Below are 27,875 nucleotides of genomic sequence, written 5' to 3' on the forward strand. Positions count from 1 at the left end.
GGCAGGGGATACAGACCATTACGGACTACAAGCCCCCAACACGGACCTGTGACAACAACATCTCTCTGCTGAACGAGCTGAGCACCTCCTTTGCTCGCTTTGAGCAACAAAACAGCACCACTGCACAGAAGACTCCACCTCCTCCTGGCGACCAGGTGATGACGCTGACCCCAGACAGCGTGAGGAGATCCTTCATGAGGATCAATGCACGCAAAGCTCCGGGTCCAGACAACATCCCTAGGTGTGTACTGAGAGACTTTTCAGCAGAACTCACTGATGTCTTCACAGACATTTTCAACATCTCACTGAGTCAGGCTGTTGTTCCCACATGCTTCAAAACTACCACCATCATTCCAGTTCCGAAGAAGCCATCTGAATCCTGCTTCAGTGACTACCATCCTGTTGCACTTACTCCCATCCTCATGAAGTGCTTTGAACGGCTAGTCATGCACCACATCAAGTCTGCCCTCCACCCCTCCCTGGACCCTTTCCAGTTTGCATATTGGTCCAATCGGTCGACCGATCATGCCATCGCCACTGCCGTCCACTCAGCACTCACACATCTGGACAAAAAGGACTCATATGTCAGAATGCTGTTCATTGACTTCAGCTCAGCATTCAACACAATCACCCCTCAACAGCTCATTTACAAACTGATCAAGCTGGGGCTCAACACTTCGCTGTGCAACTGGCTGTTGGACTTTCTGACTGGAAGACCTCAGGCAGTACGGGTCGGCAGCAACACATCCACACCCACACCCATGACTGCACACCATCACACAACTCCAACCTCTTTATTAAGTTTGCGGATGACACGACTGTGGTGGGTCTCATTAGCAACAAAAATGAGACAAACTACAGGAGCGAGGTGAGCCGCCTGGCCAAGTGGTGTAATGACAACAATCTCTCTCTGAACGTGGATAAGACAAAAGAGATTGTTGTTGACTTCAGGAGAGTGCACACTCAGCACGTTCCTCTGACCATCAACGGTGCGACTGTAGAGAGAGTGAGCAGCACCAAGTTCCTGGGTGTGCACATTACAGAGGACCTCTCCTGGACTGAAAACACAGCAGCACTGGCCAAGAAATCACAACACTACTTCCTCCGCAAACTGAGGAGAGCCAGAGCCCCGACCCCCATCATGTACACCTTCTACAGAGGCACCATCGAGAGCATCCTGTCGAGCTGCATCACTGTGTGATATGGCGCCTGCCCACCCGTCACACAGCTTCTTAAGTCTGCTGCCATCAGGGAGGAGACTGCGGAGTCTCCAGGCCAGGACCAAGCAGACTGAAGGACAATTTCATTCACCAGGCTGTCAGGAAGCTGAACTCCCTCCCGAACTTGCCCCCCCCCCCTCCCCTCTTCTGCCCCAGGCACCACTGATGTAAATCCCATGGCAAAACATAGAAACAAACATAGAAACATAGAAACAAATAGAGACATCATTAGCGTAGCTGCTGATCCAACAAAGTAAAATTAATTAGTTCAACCCAAGCTTGTGTAAATCCTAGTTACCAGTGGCAAAACATAGAAACAAATAGAGACATCATTAGCATAGCTGCTGTTCCAACAAAGTAAAATTAATTAGTTTAACCCAGGCTAAAAAATAAGAATGCGCATTTGATCAGATGCAACTACACTCACAATTTAAGAGATACATTATTTGAATGCTTGGCGAAAGAGATTGGGTAATATGATCATATTTTCTTGACCTGGTAAGGACTCTAGCTGCTGCATTTTGAACTACCTGTAGCTTGTTTATTGAATAAGCAGGACAACCACCTAGAAGTGCATTACAATAGTCCAGTCTAGAGGTTATGAATGCATGAACTAGCTTTTCTGCATCAGAAACCGATAACATGTTTCATAGCTTGGCAATGTTTCTAAGATGGAAGAATGCAGTTTTTGTAACATGGGAAATATGATTTTCAAAAGACAAGTTGCTGTATAATATAACACCCAGATTTTTGACTGTATAGGATGTAACAGTACATCCGTCTAGTTGCAAATTGTAATTAACAAGATTCTGTGTACTGTTTTTTGGTCCAATAATTAATATCTCTGTCTTATCCGAATTTAATAGGAGAAAATTATTGGTCATACAATCTTTTACATTTTTAACACACTCTGTTAGCTTAGATCATTTAGAAGTTGAATCTGGTCTCATTGAGATATATAGCTGAGTATCATCAGCATAACAGTGGAAACTTAATTCCGTATTTTCTAATAATATTACCAAGGGGCAACATGTATATTGAAAATAGAAGGGGACCTAGGACGGATCCTTGTGGCACTCCATATTTTACAGGTGATAAATGAGATGACTCCCCATTTAAATAAGCAAAATGGTAGCGATCGGACAGGTAGGATCTAAGCCATCTTAGAGCCTGCCCTTGAATACCTGTATAGTTTTGTAATCGATCTATGAGTATGTCATGATCCATGGTGTCAAACGCAGCACTAAGATCAAGTAAAACTAGCAATGAGATGCAGCCTTGATCTGACGCAAGGAGCAGGTCATTTTTAATTTGTAAGTGCAGTTTCTGTGCTATGGTGGGGCCTGAAACCTGACTGAAATTCTTCATACAGATCATTTTTTTGCAGGAAGGAGCTCAATTGAGCAGACACAACTTTTTCTAAAATTTTAGACACAAATGGAGGATTTGAAATAGGCCTATAATTTGCCAGTTTACTAGGATCTAGTTTTGGTTTCTTAATAAGAGGCTTATTAACCGCTAGCTTGAATGGTTTTGTGACGTGACCTAAAGATAACGACTAGTTAATGATATTGAGAAGCGGTTCTTCGGCTAAAGGTAACAACTCTTTCAGTAATTTAGTGGGTACAGGATCTAATAAAAATGTTGTTGGTTTAGATATAGTGATAAGTTTATTTAGCTCTTCCTGTCCTATATTTGTAAAGCACTGCAGTTTATCGTTGGGTGCGATGGATGAAACTGAAGTATTAGACGCTGTAGAATCTTCATTTGCTATTGTATTTCTAATGTTATCTATTTTATCAGTGAAGAAATTCATAAAGTCATTACTATTGAACATTGATGGAATATTTGAATCAGGTGTCGTCTGGTAATTTGTTAATTTAGTCACTGTGCTAAATAAAAACCTTGGATTGTTTTGGTTGTTTTCTATGAGTTTGTGGATATGCTCTGCCGTGGCAGTTTTTAGGGCCTGTCTATAGCTGGACATACTGTTTTTCCATGCAATTCTAAAAACTTCCAAGTTAGTTTTTCTCCATTTGCGTTCAAGACTACGAGTTTCTTTCTTGAGAGAGTGAGTATTACTGTTATACCATGGCACAGTACGTTTTTCTCTAACCTTTTTCAATTTGATGGGGGCAACAATTTCTAATGCATTAGAGAAAATAGTGCCCATGTTGCCAGTCATTTCGTCTAGTTCATGTGTATTTTTGGGTACAAATAGCAGTTGAGATAGATCAGGCAGGTTATTTGCGAATCTGTCCTTGGTGGCTGGAACAATAGTTCTGCCCAGACGGTAACGCTGAGCCATATAGTTAATCTCAGTGATATATGCATGATACAAGGAAATGGTCTGTAACATCATCACTTTGAAAAGGTCTGAGAGGAAATCTGCAAATTCTTTTAAGAATTCTGTATACGGCCCTGGTGGTCTATACACAGTAGCCAGAGCAAGAGATAAATTAGATTTATTTTGCATGTCTGATAGTGTGAAATTAAGCAGAAGTATTTTGAATGAGTTAAACCTGTATCCTGTTTTCTGGGTAACATTGAGAATATCACTATATATTGTTGCAACACCTCCTCCACGACCAGTCTGACGGGGCTCATGCTTATAACAGTAGTTTGGTGGAGTAGAATCAGTTAGACCAAAATAATAATTTGGTTTTAGCCAGGTTTCAGTTAAGCAGAGTACATCAAAACTATTATCTGTGATCATTTCATTTACAATAACTGCTTTGGGTGTGAATGATCTAATATTTATTAGCCCAAACTTTAAAAAATAGTTTTTGTTCATTTACTTTACATGTTTCTGGTTTAATCACAATAAGATTTTTTCTAGATCCTACATTTAAATTTATATTATTTAATAAGCATGGTGTCGTTAACCCCGGCGTGAAGCACGACCACTCTGGGGCTCTTGTCGGCCTTCAGGATCGCGGGTATCTGTGCAGAAACATGGAGAACAGGAGCACCAGGGAAACAATAAAAATATTTTAACTAGTGTTTTTCTTCCATTTTCCCTGACTGCAGCTGTCAAATGTAACACAACAGTGAGGCAAAGCTGACATCTATTTGCGAAAATGTGCTTTAATGCGCTTGTTTGATAACTTGTGGTTAAAGCGCCACTCAGCGGTCAAAAGCTGCAAATGCACTTTGCAGACGCGGTGGCAGCAGTACGTATGGTGGTAGAACCATCGTTTTGGTTCACCACCTACTGTATATAGAGAAGGTGCTTGGATGTGTAAAGATATCACAGTTCTTCCAAGATTATGCACTCTTTTTATGTGGGTTTAACAATGCGATGGCAGATCTACAGTACATGCAAGAATTAGACATGCCAACAAACATGAAAGCAGTAATTTTTAATTAAAACTTTTATTTAAACTCAGAGAAAAATGGAGAATAACTGCTTGTGATAACATGGAAAGACAGAGACGATGAGCCACGTTTTGTGATGATGTTAATTTCAATAAATACCAAGTTAAAAATCATTTCAGATCCGATATTTGGGTCCATTCAAAATGTAGAGATGAGAACAACTGCTAAACCAAAGGATGTCTACAAATGGAAATCACAACCCCAGTCAAAGCCTAAATTGAAAGGGGATAGTTTTGTTACCGGTGTCAACAGTGTAGAAAAACCAGTTGTTGGTGAAATCCAAAAAGCAAATATTGAACATAAAATCAGCCAATTCAAGAGCAACTCCACCACCTGCTTGTTCTGTTCATAAAGTCATTCTTTGTAGCAAGGTAAAGCATTTGAAAAAAATAGAAAATAGGGAAAAATACATACATAATATCTGATTGTAGACATATTTCTGCTAGATTTCTGCTTTAATTTGATAAAAATGTGTATTTATGCCCTGGCCCTATTTAAATACACTCAATACTACAATATGTCTCAAATGTCAGGCAGATGACAAGCTCAACAGCTAGATCTGTCTGAATTCCCCATCCCCAGAAGTTATAACCCTCTTGCCTATGGAGAAGTAATGCACTCTCTTGTAGTAGTCCTACAGAGAAAAAATTCAAATGCACTTGACCTAAATGCACTTTGTTTTTATGAGAGAACATTTAATTTTAAACCTTTCTGCAGGCCAATAGGCCTGTACATTATTATTTAATATACACATGAGTGGGAAAAAATTTTAGTTAGAATTTTTATTGACATGAACCCACATGTACATGAGGATGTACAAGTTCAGAAAGCACTGACATAAGACGTCTAATGTGGGCCAATCCAGAGTCTTTGAAATTAAAAAAATTCAATGGCACCAGGCCAGTCATAACATACTGACGTTTACTTACTTAATGCCTGTTACCCCTGTCAGGGTATGGGCAGCCAACAACAAATCTCCAGATTCTTCTGTCCTGGGTTATTCTCTCCAGCTGTCTCCAGGTATAATCCATCTTCAGGGTCACGTTGCCAGGTGTTTCTTGGAGGGCCTCTACTCCGCTTTCCCCATAGGGTTCCACCTCTGTGCCTGCCTGGTGATTTGTTTTGGCAGTTTGTGCAAGGTATGCCCTATCCAGCCTCATCTCCTCTTCCGGATTTCTTCCTCAGCAGGCAGCTGCCAAATTCTCTCCCAAAGTTTGGCATTACTGATGGTGTCAGGCCAGTGGATTTGGAGGATCCTTCTGAGGCAGCTGTTGATGAAGGTCTAGACTTTCCTGAGGGTGGTTCATACAGTAAGACTGTCTTCATGTTGGAGTTGAACAGTCGGATCTTTTTGGTCATGGACAGCTCCCTAGAGGCCCAGATGATGCATTTATTCTGCGCTGTGCAGTTCATTTTAAAGTTCTCTAATAAAATGTATCTAGGCCAAAAGTGCTTCATGAATGTGAATGATTGACACAAAAATGAAAACATCATCAAAAACACTGACAGCGTATATCTCTCCATGTTTATAAACACAATACACTGGGAGATGCAGCCATTTAGAGGTAATTTCTGGTTAATAATGTCACTTGGAGCCATTTAGAGGTAATTTCTGGTTAATGGGGAAGTCGTGGCCTAATGGTTAGAGAGTCGGACTCCCAATCGAAAGGTTGTGGGTTCGAGTCCCGAGTCGGCAGGAATTGTGGGTGGGGGGAGTGCATGTACAGTTCTCTCTCCACCTTCAATACCATGACTTAGGTGCCCTTGAGCAAGGCATCGAACCCCCAACTGCTCCCCGGGTGCCGCAGCATAAATGACTGCTCCGGGTGTGTGCTCACAGTGTGTGTGTGTGTTCACTGCTCTGTGTGTGTGCACTTCGGATGGGTTAAATGCAGAGCACAAATTCCGAGTATGGGTCACCATACTTGGCTGAATGTCACTTCACTTTCACTTTCACTTTTTCACAGAATTTACTGGTAATTTGAAACCGATGTGTGAATGGCCCCCTTGGCTGTCTGATGTTCTCGATGAACATCGCTCTAAACTCAGGGCTCCAGAGAGGAAATGACATAAATAAATAAATAACTCTACTGACCTCAGTGTGTATCAGTCTCTCCTCTCTTCCTTCTCTGCAAATGTCTTCACTGCTAAAACATCATACTACCACAACAAAATTAACAACTGTTCTGACTCTTGCACACTTTTCAAAACTTTCTCTTCTCTTCTTTGTCCTCAATCTCCTCCTTCATCGAATCTTACAGCCGATGACTTTGCAGTTTTCTTCACAAATAAGATAAGAACCATCAGTGACCAATTCTTCACACCGCAGACTGATGATAACTTCATAACGACTAATACACACTCTCTCTCCTCCTTCTCTCCACTCTCAGAGACGGACGTTTCCAAATGTATCCTTTCCAATCATCCTACTACTTGTCCACTTGATCCTATCCCCACTCACCTCCTTCAAGCCATTTCTTCTTCAGACATACCTTCACTTACTCACATTATCAACACCTCTCTTCACTCTGGTACATTTCCCTTAGCATTTAAGCAGGCTCGGGTAAGCCCTCTGCTTCAGAAACCATCTCCAAATCCAGCACTTTTAGAAAACTTCAGACCAGTATCCCTTCTTCCATTCATTGCAAAGACACATGAGCGAGTTGTGTTCAACCAACTCTCTATGTTTCTTGTACAGAACAACCTCCTGGACAGTAACCAATCTGGATTCAAAAGCGGTCACTCAACTGAGACTGCCCTGCTCTCGGTTATTGAAGTCCTGCTACTGGAAAGAGCAGCTTCCAAATCCTCAGTTCTCATCTTGCTGGATCTGTCTGCTGCTTTTGACACAGTTAATCACCAGATTCTTCTGTCCAACATCAGAAAGAAGGTCATCTCTGGAACTGCACTCCTGTGTTTTAAGTCCTACCTCTCAGCTAGATCCTTCAGGGTGTCTTGGTGGGGTGAGGTTTGGAAGTCACAACATCTTGCTACTGGGGTTCCTCGAGGGTCAGTGCTTGGACCACTTCTCTTCTCCATCTACATGACGTCATTAGGATCTGTCATTCAGAAGCATGGCTTTTCCTATCACTGCTATGCTGATGACACTCAACTACTCATTCCAACCAGATGATCTGACGGTAGCTGCTCGCATTGCAGCCTGTCTGAGTGATATTTCTAGCTGGATGAATGACCATCACCTTCATCTCAACCTTACTAAGACGGAACTGCTTGTGGTGCCAGCTAACCCATCGTTTTATCACAATTACTCTATAAAGCTGGGTTCGTCAACTATAGTTGACTGCAGGACTGCCAGAAACCTAGGAGTTGTGATCGATCATCAGTTTAGCTTCACAGACCATATTGCTACAACGACCCGGTCCTGCTGATTTGCCTTATATGTGACCCGTCATGGAAACCAGTTACACAAGTCGGCAGCACAACTTTTGAGCAAAATGAGAAAGAAGCAAGTTTTTTTTTTTTCAAAATTGGTGATTTTCTTTTTTTTTTGCAGAATCTGTTAGTTGAGATCACGAAGAAACCTCTTTGTGTTTGAGATGGCAGTATTGGTATATTTAAAAGTGTACATTTTGAGGTGGAAATTGGCTTGTTTTTCGGAGAGTCTAGCATGCAGTAGGGGCGCGTCTTTGTCTGTGTGTATTTCCATACTGGATAAGCCGGCTTTTGTTTCTTTTGTTATTGCCCCCGCCCTCCAAGCAAAGTGTGGCTACTTATTATGCAGCTCTCTGGCTGATATCAAAATTCAATGAAGATGGACGCTGCAAAGATTATCGCAGACGAGCTGAACCATGACCGTTACACCGAAAATGTTTTGAAGTACTTCTTCGACAAGCCAGATGCTTATGAACAAGTGCTCACTGATTTTGATGAAAGCGACGATGACAGCGGCATAATAAGACTGAATAATATCCCTAATCTACAACTGAGGGAAGATGAAGATGAGGAAGAATCAGAGGCTATATTGATAGTAACATTTGATGGGGATAAAGACAGAGAAATGGGGAAAATCCGTAACTTTGACTGTAAATGCTACATGAAGAGAAAAGAGAACTCTCTGCATGGGAGACAGTCCTGTAACCAGAAGCTTTGTCCAGACATTATGTACAACATACGGCTGGATTCTTTAGCTTCGGAAAAAGAGTGGCAGGACATGCAAATTATTGTACATTTAGAGGCAAACAGACGCACAGTGCAAACTTCGTAGATGGTTACATCCACAAAGAAGACCCCGACAAAGAGAAAAGTGTGCCCGAACGACTTATTTCATTGGAGGCAAAGATATCTGCAAGAATACTTTTCTGTTTCTTATGGGGTGAGTTTCCATAAACATCAAGGTTTGTTGTTTTGTCAATAATGTGTTATTTCAGCAACACTTCGTGGACTATGCTTGATTTACATTAGTTACTTGCATTTGCGCGTTACGTTAAGTGTTTCCCTCGTGAGGTAATTTTTTGTTGTACGTTGCCATGATGTTCACACAAAATGATGCGCACAAAACTACTATGGTACCTCAGCGTTTCACATACACACTGTGAAATGACTGCTTACATGAGCCTAAGCTCTTTTCAATAAAATCCATGCAAAAGTTAATATCAGGTCATTTTAAAATACAGTATAGGATGTACCGAATATTCTTCAGTTTTATGCAAAACAGAAATATGAGGAATAGAATATCAGACCTCTGTCATATGGCCAAAAATAAATGCAAAAAAATAAGCTTTTTGTATAGTTGTGTTTGACACATGAAAACTGTAACAATGTATTTTACAAGGTAACACGATGTAACCTTGCTTTCACTCGAAATGTGTCCCCACATTAAGTCCTTGAATTTGAGGGTATTGGACCTGGAAAGTCCTTGAAAGGTTCTTGAATTTGAAGTTAACCAAGCTGTGGGAATGCTGTATTAACAACTATCAACTATCTTTGTAGGCCTATGTTACCCTTAAATGTCAGAGAAAAGAACAGTATCAGAGATACATTTTTTTCTTATAGAAAATTGTACTTTGCATATTAAACTATAAAACACACAATTATAGTTTATTTTAGTTTATCATAGTTGATATTAACTAGACATGAAATGGCATGAAAATTTCATTTCATGATTATAGTGACCAAAATGATCACGGTTATCACAGAATCCTGTTCAAAAAGTCCTAATGCTACACAATGAAATAAATTCACCAAGTTTTATGTAGAAAACCAGCAAATAACATATAAAATTAGCATAAATATGTACTTTTTGTTAACATAAACATTAAAATAATAACATTAAAAATGATGGCCAGATTTTAAAGGAGTGTCTTGCAACATTATCTACAATGCACAAATTCATATAGATTTTTGACAAAAAAGGTTTTATAAAAAGATAAAACTCACATATTTCAGCCTCTAAATCATTTTTATAAAAGTCAAAAAATATAAATTAATAACATTTACAATGAACATTATCCTTTATAATTAATAGTATGTGGTCCGATTTTTCTCATTGTGTCTGTCGTTGCTATGCAACCATGCAACTTTACAGGGGGGAGCTTTACAGGGGGTATGGCATATCTAAATGAGATGTAAATGAGCCCTATTGTCACTCACAGCAGGTGAGAACAGCTGAGAACTGCACAATCTTTAGAGGCCATTTTCTCTCTTTTTAGATTTTTGAGTGCCTACCTTCATATGGCCACAACTTCTCCAAATATTATCAGATTTCCATGTTTTACACATTCTACACTTTCAGAATCTCAAAATGCCCCAGAACCGAGTCGTGTCCCTACTTTCCGTGATTGGTCACATATAACATTAGGAAGATAAGACTCCGCCTGTCATAGCAAGCCACAAAACTTCTTGTCCAAGCTCTTGTTCTCTCCAGACTGAACTATTGTAATGCTCTCCTTGCGGGCCTTCCTGCATGTACTATCAAGCCTCTGCAAATGATCCAGAATGCAGCAGCAAGGTTGTCTTCAATGAGCCAAAAAAAGCTCACGTTACCCCTCTCCTCATCAGGTTACACTGGCTACCAGTAGCCGCTTGCATCAATTTCAAGGTACTATTGCTTGCCTACAAAACAACCACTAATATACCTAAACTCACTAGTTCAAACATATGCGCCCTCCAGAAGCTAGCATTCTTCAAGTGGACGACGCCTTGTGGTGCTATCCCAAAGCTGTTCAAAATCACTCTCACGGACCTTTTAGTGGACTGTGCCCAGGTATACTCATTTTCAAAAATCTTTTTCGCCAGCACTTGACCAGCTAATACTAGCACTTACCTTTTCTTGTCTATCCTTAAAAAAAAAACATAGTTACGTGTTCTGTGCTATACATAAGACCCCTTCACACTGCATGTTGGACCCGGCAAATTGCCGGAACATTGCTGGGTCGCCTTCTGTGTGAAAGCAAACACGTCCCGGGATTGATTCCGTGACTGATCCCAGGTATTGGACCTTGTAACGAACGCTGTGTGAACTAAAGCCAGATCTAATGCCGTGTCGTAGTGATGACGCATGTTATCGCGCGACTCTTTTACCAGGTGTTTTGAAGGAAGTTCAACGTTTGCGACGAAAAAATATGTGCAAACTGTAATGAAGCAGAGATCAGTCAGTTCCTCACTTTCCGCGCTGACGCTGAGATCGTTGGCCAGTTTCAGTGAAAGTTAACGTGCCTATTGTTTTCGACTCGTACATTACGCATCACGCCTTGATGGATTTTACACACACAACCTTTAAAGATTGCTTCTGTTCTCAGTTGTTAGTCGCTTTGGATAAAAGCGTCTGCTAAATGTAAATGTAATTGTAAATGCCGCTTTACTGGTAAAAAGAAGTAACATTGTTGCCATTGTGAACAGCACATTTTTGTATTTTCAAGTGAAGTCATTCCAGTAATTTTATGACAATTAACTGGTATTACTGTGTGAAAGGAGTTATTATAGCAACGTCCTAAAACATGTTAGCAATGTTATAAAACATTGTAACAATGTAACACATTGTGTAACATTGTAACACCTTAGCAACTATATAGAAACCATGCAAAATGCCTTATAAACTGCATAGCAACACTGTAGCAACCATCCTGAACACCCTAGCTGTCATCTAACAACTACTCAGAATGCCCTAGTAACTTATAGCAACACCCTAGCAACTGCATAGTAACTACCCATGATACCCTAGCAACTGCATAGCAACTACGCTGAATGCTCAACGCAGCCTACTAGCAATCACTCAAAACAACCTCCCAGAACACTCCCTCCCACAATACCCTAGCAATGACATAACATCACCTAGCAACACTTTAGCGACTACCCAGAATGTCAATGTCAATGTCACCTTTATTTATATAGCGCTTTAAACAAAATACATTGCGTCAAAGCAACTGAACAACATTCATTAGGAAAACAGTGTCAATAATGCAAAAATGATAGTTAAAGGCAGTTCATCATTGGATTCAGTTATGTCATCTCTGTTCAGTTAAATAGTGTCTGTGCATTTAACTGAACACCCTAACAACTAGTGAGCAATGTCTAGCAATCACCGAGAACACCCTAGCAACTACATAACAATACCTTAGCAACCACATAGAAAACCCTGGCAGTGATCACCTAGCAACTCTTTAGCAACCACCTAGAATACCTTAATGACTACCCAGCAAATGCTCTGAATGCTGCATAACAATCTAACACAGCCCTAACATACTGTATATTTAAATAATAGCCTTAAATAATGTGTTCTCTAATTAAAATACATTTTCTTGCTTTGACAGGTATGCCATACATGTCTTTATCCTGGTGTTGGCTTGTTATGGAATTTTGATCAAATCCAGTGTAAGCAGTGTTCACAGGTGAGCAATTTTTCCATTTTCAACATTGTCTACTTGTTATGCAAAGCAATCAGAAATTGTTTTGATCAGACAGGAGAGAGCACTTATAAGACCTGGCCTGTGCCGTATTAACACATTTCCAGTAAAACGATTCAGTGCTAATTAAGTGGAAAAAAAATTAATAGCATTAATAAAGTATGCAAAGCCTTTTATCCACCTTCGATGCACAGAAACTAAAATTCTTAGCAGAAACCGGAATCCTGGCCGGAAACTGAAACCATATAACAAAAATGATTATTTTTTATGAGCTTTCTTTAGATTAAATATTTTTTTAGAGTCAATCTTTTAGTTTCAATCTTTTAAATGTTTTTTTTTTATTTTATTAAATCTTTACAATTTTTAAATCTTTTAAATTTTTTATATTATATATTTTTAAGTGATTACACTTCTATGAGGTAGCATCACTACTATAGCTAGCTGAGTTAATGTCATTTAAATTTTTTTGTGTGCAGCCATCTTATTTATTTCATATGTAATTTGTTTTATGTCATAAAGCTATGCAGGTTCTGAGTGAATGACTAGTAGTGGAATTGGCTGTGATGCAATGGTCACTCGCTAAAATCTTGCCTAGGGCATCAAATTGGTCAGTGCTAGCCCTGATTTATATTTCTAAAGTAGCATGTTTATTTGTTACACATCTGCAAATTTGCTCACTCTGACCATGTTACTGAATATGCAAATCTCTTTCTGTTTGTTTGCAAGTCGTGTTTTCCTTTGCAAAGCAATCAATTTTGTTTGCAAAATACTGGATTTGTTTGTTTAATTTCAGCACATTATTTACTCCATATGTTAGGCCATCCTTAAAAATATTTTGGTTTGCAGTAACAGGATTTTTTAAAAAAAAAAAAAGGGTCGGTAGGTCGGTCTATATTTTTTTTTTCAAGTTTCAATGTAAAAAAAAAAAGTAAATTTTTGTGATGGTGATAACGTCGGTATGAATTTAAACAAATTAGCATATCGTGACGTCACTGACTGGGTCTTCAACCCGTGCCTTCGGGCGCATCATTGCAAACCTCATTTTGATGCAGGCTATATAGACCACAAACAAATTTAAATCTTTGTCAAAAACATCTTTATTGCATGAATTTCAGGTGAGAAAAAAATGAGGTAGGCCTACTGTTTTACTTGCATCAATCGCTACGTATCAATGCAACCTACAAATGAGAGAACGTTTACTTTGCTTTCTTGGGTTGTCACTTTTGTGAAAAAAAATCATGTTTGATTTGAGTGACGAGTGTTCATTGAATCAATTGTAAAATCGATTTTGCATGTCTAAAGTTTTATACGGCAAATAACACCAAATATAGGTAAATCCACGGACAACAGGCAGGAGGAATGTAAAGATTCAATATATTGGTAAAGACCAATATTTCTGATGATTTATTGGCGTGAAGTTACGTGCAAAATGACAAACAGGAGTGCAACATTTTCGAAAAACAATAAGCAGAGTGGACTGCCATAATGCAAAACATTTACTGCAGGCTTCAACATGGCTGTGTTTACGATTAAATTTTCAACAACAACAAAAAAATCGCATAGGCGATTTTCTTAGGCTATCAAAAAAAATATTTTTCCGAATATTCGTCGAATTTAAAATAAAAATCCACATTTGAATGCGCATATGAATTTAAGGTGTGCATTAAGGAAGCTGCCTTATGAGCCCCGGTACGTGTCCCATTCCATCTCGCCGCGCGCACAGCTCTCTACACAACTTTCAAAGGCGGACGAGCTCGACACGCAGTATCTGCTTTCTCATCTTTCACCTCGTGTATGCGCACGAAACGCGATGACAATATATGTGTCATTGCATTATAAGGTTATGTTAGCCTATCCAGTTGAAGCCACTTAAAATCAATGTGGAGAAGATCTTGTTTACATCAAAACTGAAACCAAGCCGTTCACACAGAACGCATATTTCGCGCATCTCATATTTTTAAATGAAAAAATGTATCCTGTGTGACTGGTTTTCCGCCCTTTTTATTTATTTAACAATGCATGCATACATGATTCTGTTTTGTTTATAGTTCTTTAAGCAACTTAATTAATAATAATTGGTTCATAAACATTATTTTAAATAATGTATTGTAATGCTTTGAATAAACATGCAGTAATATTTTGCTCGATGCGCTATCTTGAGCCTCAGAAGAGAAGCAAGTAGCTTTTCTTCATCCTAACTGAAATAATGCATTTAAAATTCGAATACAATTGGATCTTACTGGATTCTTAGAATCCTATTGGACATTCTGATAGATTTTAATGGAATTTCACTTTGTCCTATTGGATCTTACTGGATTCTTAGAATCCTATTGGACATTCGGATTGATTTTAATGGAATTTCACTTTGTCCTATTGGATTTTATTTGAATTTTAGAATCCTATTGGACATTCTGATTGATTTTAATGGATTTTCACTTTGTCCTATTCGATTTTATTTGATTTTTAACTGTGTCCTGTAGGATTTTATTTGATGCTTAGAATCCTATTGGACATTGTGTTTTATTTAAGGGGATTTAAATTTTTCATGTAGGATCTTTTATTGATTTGTATCATATTGGACATTGTGATTTTTAAATGGAAATTCACTTTGATTGTAGGATCTTATTTGATTATGTTAATTACTTTTAAGAGTAACTTTAAATTTTTAACACTGTGTGTGTGTGTGTGTGTGTGTGTGTGTGTGTGTGTGTGTGTGTACTTATAAGCAATAAAAATGCAGCCTTCATGAATATACACAAATATAAAAACTGAAATTCATTATACAGTAAGGCAAGAATAATAAATATGGTATTTCATAATATCCGAATAAGTTAAAATGTCTTACATGTGACTAAAAATTCATAGAAACACAAACATCTATAATGGTATTGTCGTGACGCTTCCCCTTTAAGAAATCCGAATGTAGTGCGCGTGCAATTGTAGCGCGCATACTTTAAACAGTAACGGTCAAAGAGGAGAGGACGCTGAGAAATCGAGTATTAACGTTGTTAAACTTGTTAAAAGTTTATTTAAAGACGCTAAAAGGGAAGAAATATCTGGGCTGCATCCTAAACAAACATTTTTGAGTTAACTAACTATATCTGTTGGTGAGTTGTTGATCTTGTTTTCTGATTAGTACAGTCTGCCATTACATAGCAAAAGCTAAATTGTTTAACAACTGATATTAATTAAATATTATTGTATGCAGTTTATAATAACATTTAATTGTATAAAACACTGGAGCAGTGAGCACAAAATGCCTGTTCTGCCACTTTGAGCTGTTTTGAATTGGGCTTTACGGTTTTGTTTAGCGCAATAATTTAATTATTTGTATTTCTGGAGTTATATGTTCTTACGGGCTGTTGTCCAGGTCAGGTTTTATGTTCCAGTTAAAAAGTTTGACACATGGGACAGCAATTCTCCTGTGATGTGTGTGTGTGTCTAAGTTACATGGAGAAGACATGCATGACAAGAGAATAAGATGACGGGCCTTTGTCAGCGAGGACCTGCTATGTTGCCTGGTAAACAATTGACCATATGCACAGAGATCTTTATAACTTCCGCATAAACATAAGCCAGCTCGTAAACTTCCGTTAAAGCTGATTGTGGTGGTTTACATAGGTACAGAAACCTCTCCTGCCTAGTTCTTGTCAGAATAAAAAAAAAAGTGCTAGAATCACAAAGTCTCATGACATTTAATAAGAACAAAAATATGTCCCAACACCAACAGTGTATAAGGGAGAATTATTTAAATACTTAACTAGTTAACTACAAATGAAATTTAAATATTAATGGTTTAAAAATTAAATAATGCATTACACATTTTTTTATATTTTTATATTTAATTTAGTAACTACATTTTTAAAGTTTTATATTTAACTGTAAAAGCTGCTAAATATATTGTCAACACAGACTTGTTAATGTTGTAGTTTTGCTACTGTGAATTTAGTCTGAATCACATAATGGACCGCTCTATTTTGACATTGGCTTGTTTTCCGTTATTACTGTCAATCGTAGCAATGAGTCCAGAACAATTTATGAGATTTACCTGCTTAATATTTAACACCCGCATTTGTTATTCCTGAAATGGTAAATGTGGAAGTTTGGTCCTCTTAGATAAACAAACATTTTCTTTAAATTGTGAATAGATTTTGTAGAAAAACTGAGCAAAGGTAACTCCCCTTAAAGCACAGTACAATTGACCGGAAATGACTGAGCTGGCTTATCTAAAACCAGGAAGTAATTGTGCATATGTTCACTTGATAGAGCATTAGTGATTGCTCTGGAATATATTTGATACAATATTTTTTCAGTTTTTTCTCTCTTTTTACATTACATTTACATTAATTGAGTTACTATATCAAATTCTACATATTGTTTGATGTTTTATTGTTCTTTGTTGTGATTGTATTTGCTATTATTATTGTTACAGTAAAGTGTTATTTTTATATTCAACTTTTGGTTTCCTGTGTACACTTTATATGGTTCTCCTCACTCCCCAGATAGCAAATGACATGTGGCCCAGTTCTGGCCCACATCTCCCATATTCTTCTGGCCCACATACCGCGCGGAATGACGGCGATGACTCAACCTGAGTCTGGCTGACATATGTCAGCCACAACTGAACCAGATCTGGGCCACATCTCAGAAATGGTGTGGGTGACATCTGGGCCAGATCTGGCCCAGTTTTGTCTGACAGAAGTCAGCCACAACTGTACCAGATCCATGCCGCATCTCACAAATGGCATGGGCGACACCTGGCCCAGATGTCAACCACGCCATTTCTGAGATGTGGTCCAGATCCGTCCCAGTTGTGGCTGACTTCTGGGTTAGATATGGCCCATATTTACCCTTTCTAGACACAAAAGCATGTAATTCATCCAGAATAAAGAAAACACTCATGTAGTCTAAACTGCTTTATTAAAATATAAAAATTAGACAAATAACTATACATACATGAATACAACTGCATGTATAGATATAAAACAAATACATTTACATTATTACAAAATAAAAAATACAGATAAATATTTATAAATATACTTAAATACACATTAACATTACATTTAGCAGACACTTTTATCCAAAGCAACTTACAAATGAGGACAATGGAAGCAATCAAAATCAACAAAAGAGCAATGATATACAGGTGCTGGTCATATAATTAGAATATCATCAAAAAGTTGATTTATTTCACTAATTCCATTCAAAAAGTGAAACTTGTATATTATATTTATTCATTACACACAGACTGATATATTTCAAATGTTTATTTCTTTTAATTTTGACGTTTATAACTGACAGCTAAGGAAAATCCCAAATTCAGTATCTCCGAAAATTAGACTATTGTGAAAAGGTTCATTATTGAAGACACTTGGTGCCACACTCTAATCAGCTAATTAACTCAAAACACCTGCAAAGCCTTTAAATGGTCTCTCAGTCTAGTTCTGTTGGCTACACAATCATGGGGAAGACTGCTGACTTGACAGTTGTCCAAAAGACGACCATTGACACCTTGCACAAGGAGGGCAAGACACAAAAGGTCATTGCAAAAGAGGCTGGCTGTTCACAGAGCTCTGTGTCTAAGCACATTAATAGAGAGGCGAAGGGAAGGAAAAGATGTGATAGAAAAAAGTGTACAAGCAATAGGGATAACCGCACCCTGGAGAGGATTGTGAAACAAAACCCATTCAAAAATGTGGGGGAGATTCACAAAGAGTGGACTGCAGACGTATGCAAGACATGGGTTTCAGCTGTCGCATTCCTTGTGTCAAGCCACTCTTGAACAACAGACAGCGTCAGAAACGTCTCGCTTCAAAAAAGGCCTGGACTGCTGCTGAGTAGTCCAAAGTTATCTTCTCTGATGAAAGTAAATTTTGCATTTCCTTTGGATATCAGGGTCCCAGAGTCTGGAGGAAGAGAGGAGAGGCACACAATCCACGTTGCTTGAGGTCCACAGTCAGTGATGGTTTTGGGTGCCATGTCATCTGCTGGTGTTGGTCCACTGTGTTTTCTGAGGTCCAAGGTCAACACAGCCGTATACCAGGAAGTTTTAGAGCACTTCATGCTTCCTGCTGTTGACCAACTTTATGGAGACGCAGATTTCATTTTCCAACAGGACTTGGCACCTGCACACAGTGCCAAAGCTACCAGCACCTGGTTTAAGGACCATGGTATCCCTGTTTTTAATTGGCCAATCAAACTCACCTGACCTTAACCCCATAGAAAATCTATGGGGTATTGTGAAGAGGAAGATGTGATATGCCAGACCCAAGAATGCAGAAGAGCTGAAGGCCACTATCAGAGCAACCTGGGCTCTCATAACACCTGAGCAGTGCCACAGACTGATCGACCCCATGCCACACCGCATTGCTGCAGTAATTCAGGCAAAAGGAGCCCCAACTAAGTATTGAGTGCTGTACATGCTCATACTTTTCATTTTTATACTTTTCAGTTGGCCAAGATTTCTAAAAATCCTTTCTTTGTATTGGTCTTAAGTTATATTCTAATTTTCTGAGATACTGAATTTGGGATTTTCCTTAGTTGTCAGTTATAACTGTCAAAATTAAAATAAATAAACATTTGAAATATATCAGTCTCCGTGTAATGAATGAATATAATATACAAGTTTCACTTTTTGAATGGAATTAGTGAAATAAATCAACTTTTTGATGATATTCTAATTATATGACCAGCACCTGTATAAGTGTTTTAACAAGTCTGAAATAACCCATTTGAGCCCCCCCCCCCCCGATAGTATAGAAAAAGAAAAGAACAAGCTAGTTTTAGAGGCCCTTTTTTTTTGCTTTTGTTAATTGTGTATATATATATATAATATATATATATATATATATATATATATATATATATATAAATGAATACAAAAAGATTAGAGAAGCTAGTATTAGTATTTCTCTCTTTTTTTTTTTAAGAAAACAAGCAGTTAGTAAATGAAAGACAACATATACACATGACGTATATCACATAACATATTGCGGCTGTGCGATTTGGGGCAAATATCTTATTGTGATTTTTTTGACAGATAGTGCAGTTGTGATTTTGATTTGATTTTGCAAATCATTTTGAAGTCAAGCTTTAGCTTAATATTGTCAGTAGTGTGCAGCACAGTATGGGTTTCGTTACCCTGCTGAAAAAAACAAAAACAAAAAAACCATTAGAAACCATCACAGAAATTCTTATGGTTTCCATTAAAACAATTACAAAATTACTTTTTTGTAGTGTGTTTAGGGCATTATTCCAATATGAATTACTGTTCTATTTATTCCCATCTGCCAGATTACATCCCATCAATAGAATCCATCAAATACCAGTAGACACCATTATAGTTTACATTAAAGCCAATATAATTCCCATTATAACCCTCAATTCCATTAAATTTTCTATTGTGTTTTAGGACAATTTATTAATTTTTAAGTATTTAGGATTTTAAGAACAAGTGGAAAATGTGCTGAATGTTTCATTTCTTCTAAGTGAAATTAGTAATGCAGTTAAACTGAATTTACATTTGTATTAAAATACAGAGACAAGTGTGAGTTGACACAGGCTGCAGCCGTGCATCAAGCCTTGTCCATATTGCCAGATGCGCTCGTAGAGTCTTGCGGTTTGGAGTATACCGAGTATAAACAAGCATTACGGAACAGGCTTCTGTAAATGGATCCTCTGTGAGACGCGGCAGAGAGGAGTGAGTATGAGAAACATTCAGATACACAGGCTGATTCAGTCTTCTGAATTGGGAGTAGCGAACATGCATTATAAACTTCTTTCAAATTAGAATCTGTTGGGGAGATAAAATGTGCAAGATAACGTATATGTACTAATAAAAACATCAAACAAAAAAATCAAACAAAAAAATGTATCTTTTACTCTCCAGTACTGAAAGCAGAACTGATAAGGGAGCCCTTGATACTGTGACACTGCTCTTTCAAATTAACATTACCTTTTTTGCAGTGGCGGTAGTTTGTATGTCCATCTATAGTTGCCATCATCTAAGGTCTTTTGAGTACTGGTATCATCTGAAGTCCTCACAAGTCCTGCAAGTCCTGTGCTGTGCAGTTTCTAATAACCCTGGGATGGACATTTGCAGAAACAGGAAGACAAAGGGAGAAAGATTAGCATAGCTGCTGTTCATCTCATTTCAGGCAGTGTGCACTTTTTACTATTTCATCAATGGAGTACATTGAGTACTGTTTTTAATCTAGTAGGTTTAAACTGAAATAATTTTTCTAGATCACTTAATAAACAATAAAAAATCTCTTATGCTCACCACAGCTCCATTTATTGAATCAAATTACAGTAAAATAGTAACACTGTGACTATTACAATTCAAAACAACTCTTTTCTATGTAAATATTATGTTAAAATGTCATTTATTCCTTTGATCAAAGCTGAATTTTCAGCATCATTACTCCAGTCTTCAGTGTCACATCTTCAGAAATCATTCTAATATGATGATTTACTGCTCAAGAAACATTTCTGATTATGATCAATGTTAAAATACAGACGTGCTGAAATTTTTTTTTTTTGGATTTGTTGTTACATAGACTCCAAACATTTGAATGTTAGTGTTACATGCATCAAATTCATCTGTTTCAAATAAATGCAGGTCTTTTGAACTTTGTATTCATCTGTGAATCCTGAAAAATAAAATGCATCACGGTTTCCACAAAAAAAAATGAAGCAGCACAACTGTTTCAACGCTGATAATAAGTTTCTTGAGCAGCAAATCAGCATTTCTGAGGGATCCATGTGACACTGAAGACTGGAGGAATGATGCTGAAAATACAGCTGCACATCACAGGAATAAATTAGTTTATAATGTATTCACATAGAAAACAGCTATTTTAAATTGTAATAATATTTCACAATATTACTCTTTTTACATATTTTAATTAAATAATTACTACAGAGGTGAGCAGAAGATAATTATTACAAATTGTATCAACTTCAAGCTTTTGAACACTAGCGTACTGTATATTTGAGGTTTGACTTACTGTACTAGTCTTGTGGTCAATAGCATCTTTGGGATGTTGTCTTACAGTAGGTTCACTCCGACTCTGCTGGATGCAGCAGGCCATTAAGAAGCACTGAAGAATCTAGGAACAAAACAAGCAATTTGACACAGAGCCAACAATATTTAGTCTGCAGTTCCAGGTTTATTAGATGGAAACAAGCTAGAGCAGGTGAAATGCAAAAAATAAATAAATAAAATAACAGATTCATTGTGATATATGTTGTGAAAAAAAATGCATATTAGGTTACTTAACCTTTTCAGCGCTTCCTACATCTCTGTCAGCAGCTCCCTTCATAAATATTGAAATCTTGGACACTGCCTTCTGTTGTAGAAGGATTATTTTGTCAGTCTTGAAATCGCAGAACAGTTTTATGTTTACTATAAAAGATCCAATTTTCGCGCTCCTTGATAACGTGACGTCATCGATAAGTGTAAAGTGTAAATGTTAAGGTTAAATAAATTAAGCAATTTCCAATCATCCATTGAAAGATTACCAACAAAACAGTCAAAAGCTATCCTCTACAGATGAAGATTTGATTAAAAGCCCAAACTTTCATAAATAAGAGCACAATAGAGTTATCATACCTGACGATACGTCGTCTGAAAATGGTAGAAATGCTAACGGACTTTTTCGAAGACATTAAACCATTCTTATAAAGTAAATAAACAACAGAAGCGAGTCAAATACAAGTAAGAGAAGTGTCAACAACATTTATAAGTAATATTTGTGTGATTTTATGGACTTAACTCACCTGAAAACATTGAAATCAGCGAGAAACGGGGTGTTTCCTCGTGACATTTGCAGTGTTGGGCTCCGTTTCCATGGCAACTTCCGGTCCGCGCGCACGCCCATGAAAGCACGTCACTAATTAAAAGTCACACGCTTACGTTACATAAATAAACATGAATAAACATATGCCCCTTATTTTTTTTTTTTCTTTAAGAGGGGGCGCGGCCATTTGTAAATTGAATGTGTCTGGCTTTCGGTGTCATTCCAGCTATATTAGCTGTACAAACAGCTTGTTTTGCTGTTTACTGTTGCAAACTGCTGTATCTTACCATGTTATTGTCTTAATTATGAACGTACTGGTTTGTAGTCCAAACAGTTTTACCGTTTACTGCACTTTGTTCTTCTTGTTACTTCCCTATAACCATGACCATAAGTCTCACACATTCACATACAATTGCTTGGTGGATAGAATTAGATCACTATATAATTCAAAATGTCATTCAAATGTTATAGTGCTAATTTTAAATTCATTTTGTAGTTCTATAGCCCAGTGCAAAATGCCAGGCCTGCACATAATAGTGGGACAAAGTGGCACTTTTATAGTTTAAGAGTTTGTATTGTTGCTTTTACGAACACTCATATATGTATGTGTGTGTGTGTGTGTGTGTGTATAAGGTGCATCTTGAAGAAATGTGAATATCATGAAAAAAGTTCATTTTTTGTAACTTTTTATTAAAAAGTGAAATTTTCATATATTCTAAAGATTCATAATTTTTTTTTTTTTGATGATTAGATCTTAATTACAACCAGAATTCCGGAAAAGTTGGGACGTTTTTTAAATTTTAATAAAATGAAAACTAAAGGAATTTCAAATCACATGAGCCAATATTTTATTCACAATAGAACATAGATAACGTAGCAAATGTTTAAACTGAGAAATTTTACACTTTTATCCACTTAATTAGCTCATTTAAAATTTAATGCCTGCTATAGGTCTCAAAAAAGTTGGCACGGGGGCAACAAATGGCTAAAAAAGCATGCAGTTTTGAAAAGATTCAGCTGGGAGAACATCTAGTGATTAATTAAGTTAATTGATATCAGGTCTGTAACATGATTAGCTATAAAAGCTTTGTCTTAGAGAAGCAGAGTCTCTCAGAAGTAAAGATGGGCAGAGGCTCTCCAATCTGTGAAAGACTGCGTAAAAAAATTGTGGAAAACTTTAAAAACAATGTTCTTCAACGTCAAATTGCAAAGGCTTTGCAAATCTCATCATCTACAGTGCATAACATCATCAAAAGATTCAGAGAAACTGGAGAAATCTCTGTGCGTAAGGGACAAGGCCGGAGACCTTTATTGGATGCCCGTGGTCTTCGGGCTCTCAGACGACACTGCATCACTCATCGGCATGATTGTGTCAATGACATTACTAAATGGGCCCAGGAATACTTTCAGAAACCACTGTCGGTAAACACAATCCGCCGTGCCATCAGCAGATGCCAACTAAAGCTCTATCATGCAAAAAGGAAGCCATATGTGAACATGGTCCAGAAGCGCCGTCGTGTCCTGTGGGCCAAGGCTCATTTAAAATGGACTATTTCAAAGTGGAATAGTGTTTTATGGTCAGACGAGTCCAAATTTGACATTCTTGTTAGAAATCACGGACGCCGTGTCCTCCGGGCTAAAGAGGAGGGAGACCTTCCAGCATGTTATCAGCGTTCAGTTCAAAAGCCAGCATCTCTGATGGTATGGGGGTGCATAAGTGCATACGGTATGGGCAGCTTGCATGTTTTGGAAGGCTCTGTGAATGCTGAAAGGTATATAAAGGTTTTAGAGCAACATATGCTTCCCTCCAAACAACGTCTATTTCAGGGAAGGCCTTGTTTATTTTAGCAGGACAATGCAAAACCACATACTGCAGCTATAACAACAGCATGGCTTCGTCGTAGAAGAGTCCGGGTGCTAACCTGGCCTGCCTGCAGTCCAGATCTTTCACCTATAGAGAAAATTTGGCGCATCATTAAACGAAAAATACGTCAAAGACGACCACGAACTCTTCAGCAGCTGGAAATCTATATAAGGCAAGAATGGGACCAAATTCCAACAGCAAAACTCCAGCAACTCATAGCCTCAATGCCCAGACGTCTTCAAACTGTTTTGAAAAGAAAAGGAGATGCTACACCATGGTAAACATGCCCCGTCCCAACTATTTTGAGACCTGTAGCAGAAATCAAAATTGAAATGAGCTCATTTTGTGCATAAAATTGTAAACTTTCTCAGTTTAAACATTTGCTATGTTATCTATGTTCTATTGTGAATAAAATATTGGCTCATGTGATTTGAAAGTCTTTTAGTTTTCATTTTATTCAAATTTAAAAAACGTCCCAACTTTTCCGGAATTCGGGTTGTAAATGAATGTAATTATTGCATTTAAAAGTATAAAAAAGGAGTTAAACTAATATTATTTAATTATTTAAAATTATTTTTAAAGAAACTTTGTCCTGTGGTGTGACAGTACAGGTGTCACAATGGAGGACTTTTTTTTTTATCACACCAAAGGTCGTTTCAGCCTTTTCTGTCAATTAATGACCTTGCTATTCCAAGCTAACCTGTCATTAGTGGCAAGCAAGACACATTTGCAAAATTTTCTAGGATTATGTAGCTTAACATGCATTTTTTAATAAAAAAATATATAATTTACGGGTGTCATATTAATTCACAACAAGCATAAAACATTTGTAGTGGTTCCGAAAAAGTTCAAAAGGACATGGTGTCACACCAGAGGACATGGTACAAAAATGTAAAAAAATCGAATAACATTGCAGCTTCATAACAGGTCCGTGTAGAACAAATAAATGTGTGTATGTATTTATATTACGTGTCCTGAAATATTATGGGCGTCCTGTACTCAAAATAGTTTTAAAACCACTGACTGGTAAAGTAAGGTGATCTGCCAGGACGTGTCTTCAGAAAATGGCACATCTGGTCACCCGGTATAGGCCATATCTGGCCCACATACAACAAGCCAGAACTCAACCTAAAACCGGTTTGTCACACATGGCCCAGATCTGGCCCACACGCAACAAGCCAGAACTCAACCTATAACCGGTTTGTCACACATGGGCCGGATCTGGCCCACACACAACAAGCCAGAACTCAACCTAAAACTGGTTTGTCACACATGGGCTGGATCTGGCCCACACACAACAAGCCAGAACTCAACCTAAAACCGGTTTGTCACACATGGGCCGGATCTGGCCCACATACAACATGCCGGAACTGACACTAAAACCGGTTTGATGTGTGTGGGCCAAATCTGGCCCAAATGACCTCTGCCACTGCCAGAACTCAGCCATATGTGCCATATTTGGCCCAGATAAGGCCCGGAAGTGTATGCTATCAGGGTCCTTTCGAGTCTAGAATTGGTCCAGTGGATATTTACATTGGAGGACACAAGTGCTACATTGTGTGTGTGTGTGTGTGTGTGTGTGTGTGTGTATGTGTATGATCGAACAATTATCAGTGTCTTAGAAATGTTTGCACTAATGCTGTGTGCTGCACAAATCACTTCTCATGTTTTTTGCAATGTTACTAAAGGTTGTGCAACATACAATGAACAATGTCTACATCAGGGTGAGTTTAAGCAAACTGCAAGTACCATTTGTTCATAAAACAAATACAATGGAAAAGTGTACCTTTAGAATAATAATAATAATAAAAAAAAATTGAAATCCCATATAAACAGTCACCCAACTGGATCCCAGTAAAATCCTATAGGACTGATCCTACAGGATATTTATGTCTTGTCCTACAAGACTATTCCTATCAGAATCCTATAGGAATGGTTCCAAAATATGATAGAAATTCCAATTAGAATCCTGTAGAGTTTTTTCTTATTGGAATCCTTTAGGATTTTTTGACAAGGGTAGACAGTAGAGAGGAGAAGGGATGGGAAAAGATCTGGGGTCTCATTTATAAAACTATGCGTAGGATCTTTACTAAAAGTTTACGTGCGCCCAAAAGCCAAAAATGGCGTACGCCAAAAAATATTCCGATTTATAAAACCGTGCGTACGCACACCTGTAAGCAATGTTCCCTTTATAAATCACAGATCACCCGCAGATGTGCGTACGTGAACCAGCCTCATATCCCGCCCTGTACACGCCCATTTTTAACCATAAATAGTCAATGCAAATCACCTCATGATTGCTGATCAGCATGTAAATGAGAGTGGAATCCCATATATACCTGGAAAACTGGCATGCGACCCGCCAATTAATTAATCCAAGAAAGTGAAAACGTGCATTTCTGTTAGCCTAATTTTAATAATGGCGACAGGTGAGAAAAGAGGAAAAAAACGTAATTTCTCAGATACTGAGATTGAAACACTTGTAGGGGAGGTGGAGGCTCGGAAAACTGTGTTATTTGGTGGCCACAGCAGTGGGGTCACTAATAAAAAGAAGCAGTGCGAGTGGCAAAGTATTGCTTCTGCCGTCAATTGTGTCAGTGGGACAGAACGGACAGTTGCAGAATTAAAGAAAAAATGGTCCGACCTGAAGGTATACAAATTTTTTTTTTACCAACATATTACATTTGTGTTTTATTAGGCTATATACCTATATAAATAGCAATATTGATTTTCAAAAAGTTTTATTTACATGTGCTTACAGTATGCAAAATATGTGAAATAAAGATTCTCATTCATTCAAGGTGGAGGCAAAGAGAAAACTGTCCTCCCACCGCCAGAGCGTGGCTGCAACTGGTGGGGGCCCATGTACAGCTGATCTCACATCAGTGGACAGCAAAATCGCGGCTATAATTGGGGAGGTCAGCGTGTGTGGTATTGTGTCGGAAAAGGAGGGAGACACTGACGTGACTGAAACCACAGAGGAGCAAGGTTAAACCGGTTTTTAATCATTAACGCTGTACATTTGAGTGTGTGGGGTGATAAATGGATAAATGTTGCCAATTGTTTGTCCTCCAGTCCTTCCGGAGTCTGAAGCTGTAAATGAACAGGAGGTTCAGGGTGAGGGGTTCTCAGATGCAGATGCACAGCGTCCGGCTCAAAGCAGTGCCCCTTCTGCGTCTGGCACGTCCAAAAGTGGTCGGGTACTCACTGACGCAGTCCTGCAGTTACAGCGAGAGACAATAAACGCTGTCAACAGGGTTGCAGATGAGCTACGGCAGATGAGAGAAGTGATGCAAGAAATTGCACAATCATTAAAAGATGCAGTTAAAACATGAACCTTGAGTTTTGTCTTTCTTTACAAACGCCGCATGACATCCTCACGGATTCTTGCACCTCGTTGATATCCCTCTTGTCGGCCAGGGGGCTGTGGCTCGGGGTCGTAATGCTGGGGTAGAGGGAGATCAGGAGGGAGAGGAATACCGTTTCTCAGTGCTATATTGTGCAAAACACCACACGCCCTGACAATCTTGCACACTTTTGCTGGATGGTATAAAAGTCTGCCACCCGAGGCATCCAGAGCACCCCATCTGCATTTCAGGATGCCGATGGCACGCTCCACAACTGCGCGGGCACGAGAGTGGACCTCGTTATAATGAGTTTCCTCTGCGCTCTGCGGGTTTAAAAATGGGGTGAGGAGCCAGCGTCTCAGGGGGTAGCCACTGTCGCCTGCAGGTTATAATTATATTAA

General features: G+C 38.3%; 1 protein-coding gene and 1 long non-coding RNA gene across 4 annotated transcripts in view; one reads left to right on the plus strand and one right to left on the minus strand.

Moving 5' to 3' along the window:
- The window catches only part of mboat1 (membrane bound O-acyltransferase domain containing 1), a 196,165-nt gene that overhangs the window by 20,694 nt on the left and 147,596 nt on the right, over positions 1-27,875 (plus strand). Inside the window, exon 3 of the mRNA XM_059507399.1 lies at positions 12,368-12,445. Coding sequence (XP_059363382.1) covers positions 12,368-12,445 — 78 coding nt within the window. The remainder of the gene's footprint in view (positions 1-12,367; positions 12,446-27,875) is intronic.
- The window catches only part of LOC132102765 (uncharacterized), a 96,447-nt gene continuing 88,714 nt past the window's right edge, over positions 20,143-27,875 (minus strand). The window contains exons 1-5 of one of the 3 annotated variants that reach the window (XR_009423281.1): positions 22,077-22,091; positions 21,740-21,813; positions 21,472-21,564; positions 20,418-20,545; positions 20,143-20,255 (exon numbers count right to left, since the gene is read on the minus strand). This is a non-coding gene — a long non-coding RNA (uncharacterized LOC132102765). Of the gene's footprint in view, positions 20,256-20,417; positions 20,546-21,471; positions 21,565-21,739; positions 21,814-22,076; positions 22,092-27,875 lie in introns of those variants that run through there. The other 2 variants (XR_009423283.1, XR_009423282.1) reach the window with 2 other exon arrangements.

This window comes from Carassius carassius, chromosome 24 (assembly GCF_963082965.1).
Source record: "Carassius carassius chromosome 24, fCarCar2.1, whole genome shotgun sequence".
NCBI classification, from domain to species: Eukaryota; Metazoa; Chordata; class Actinopteri; order Cypriniformes; family Cyprinidae; genus Carassius; species Carassius carassius.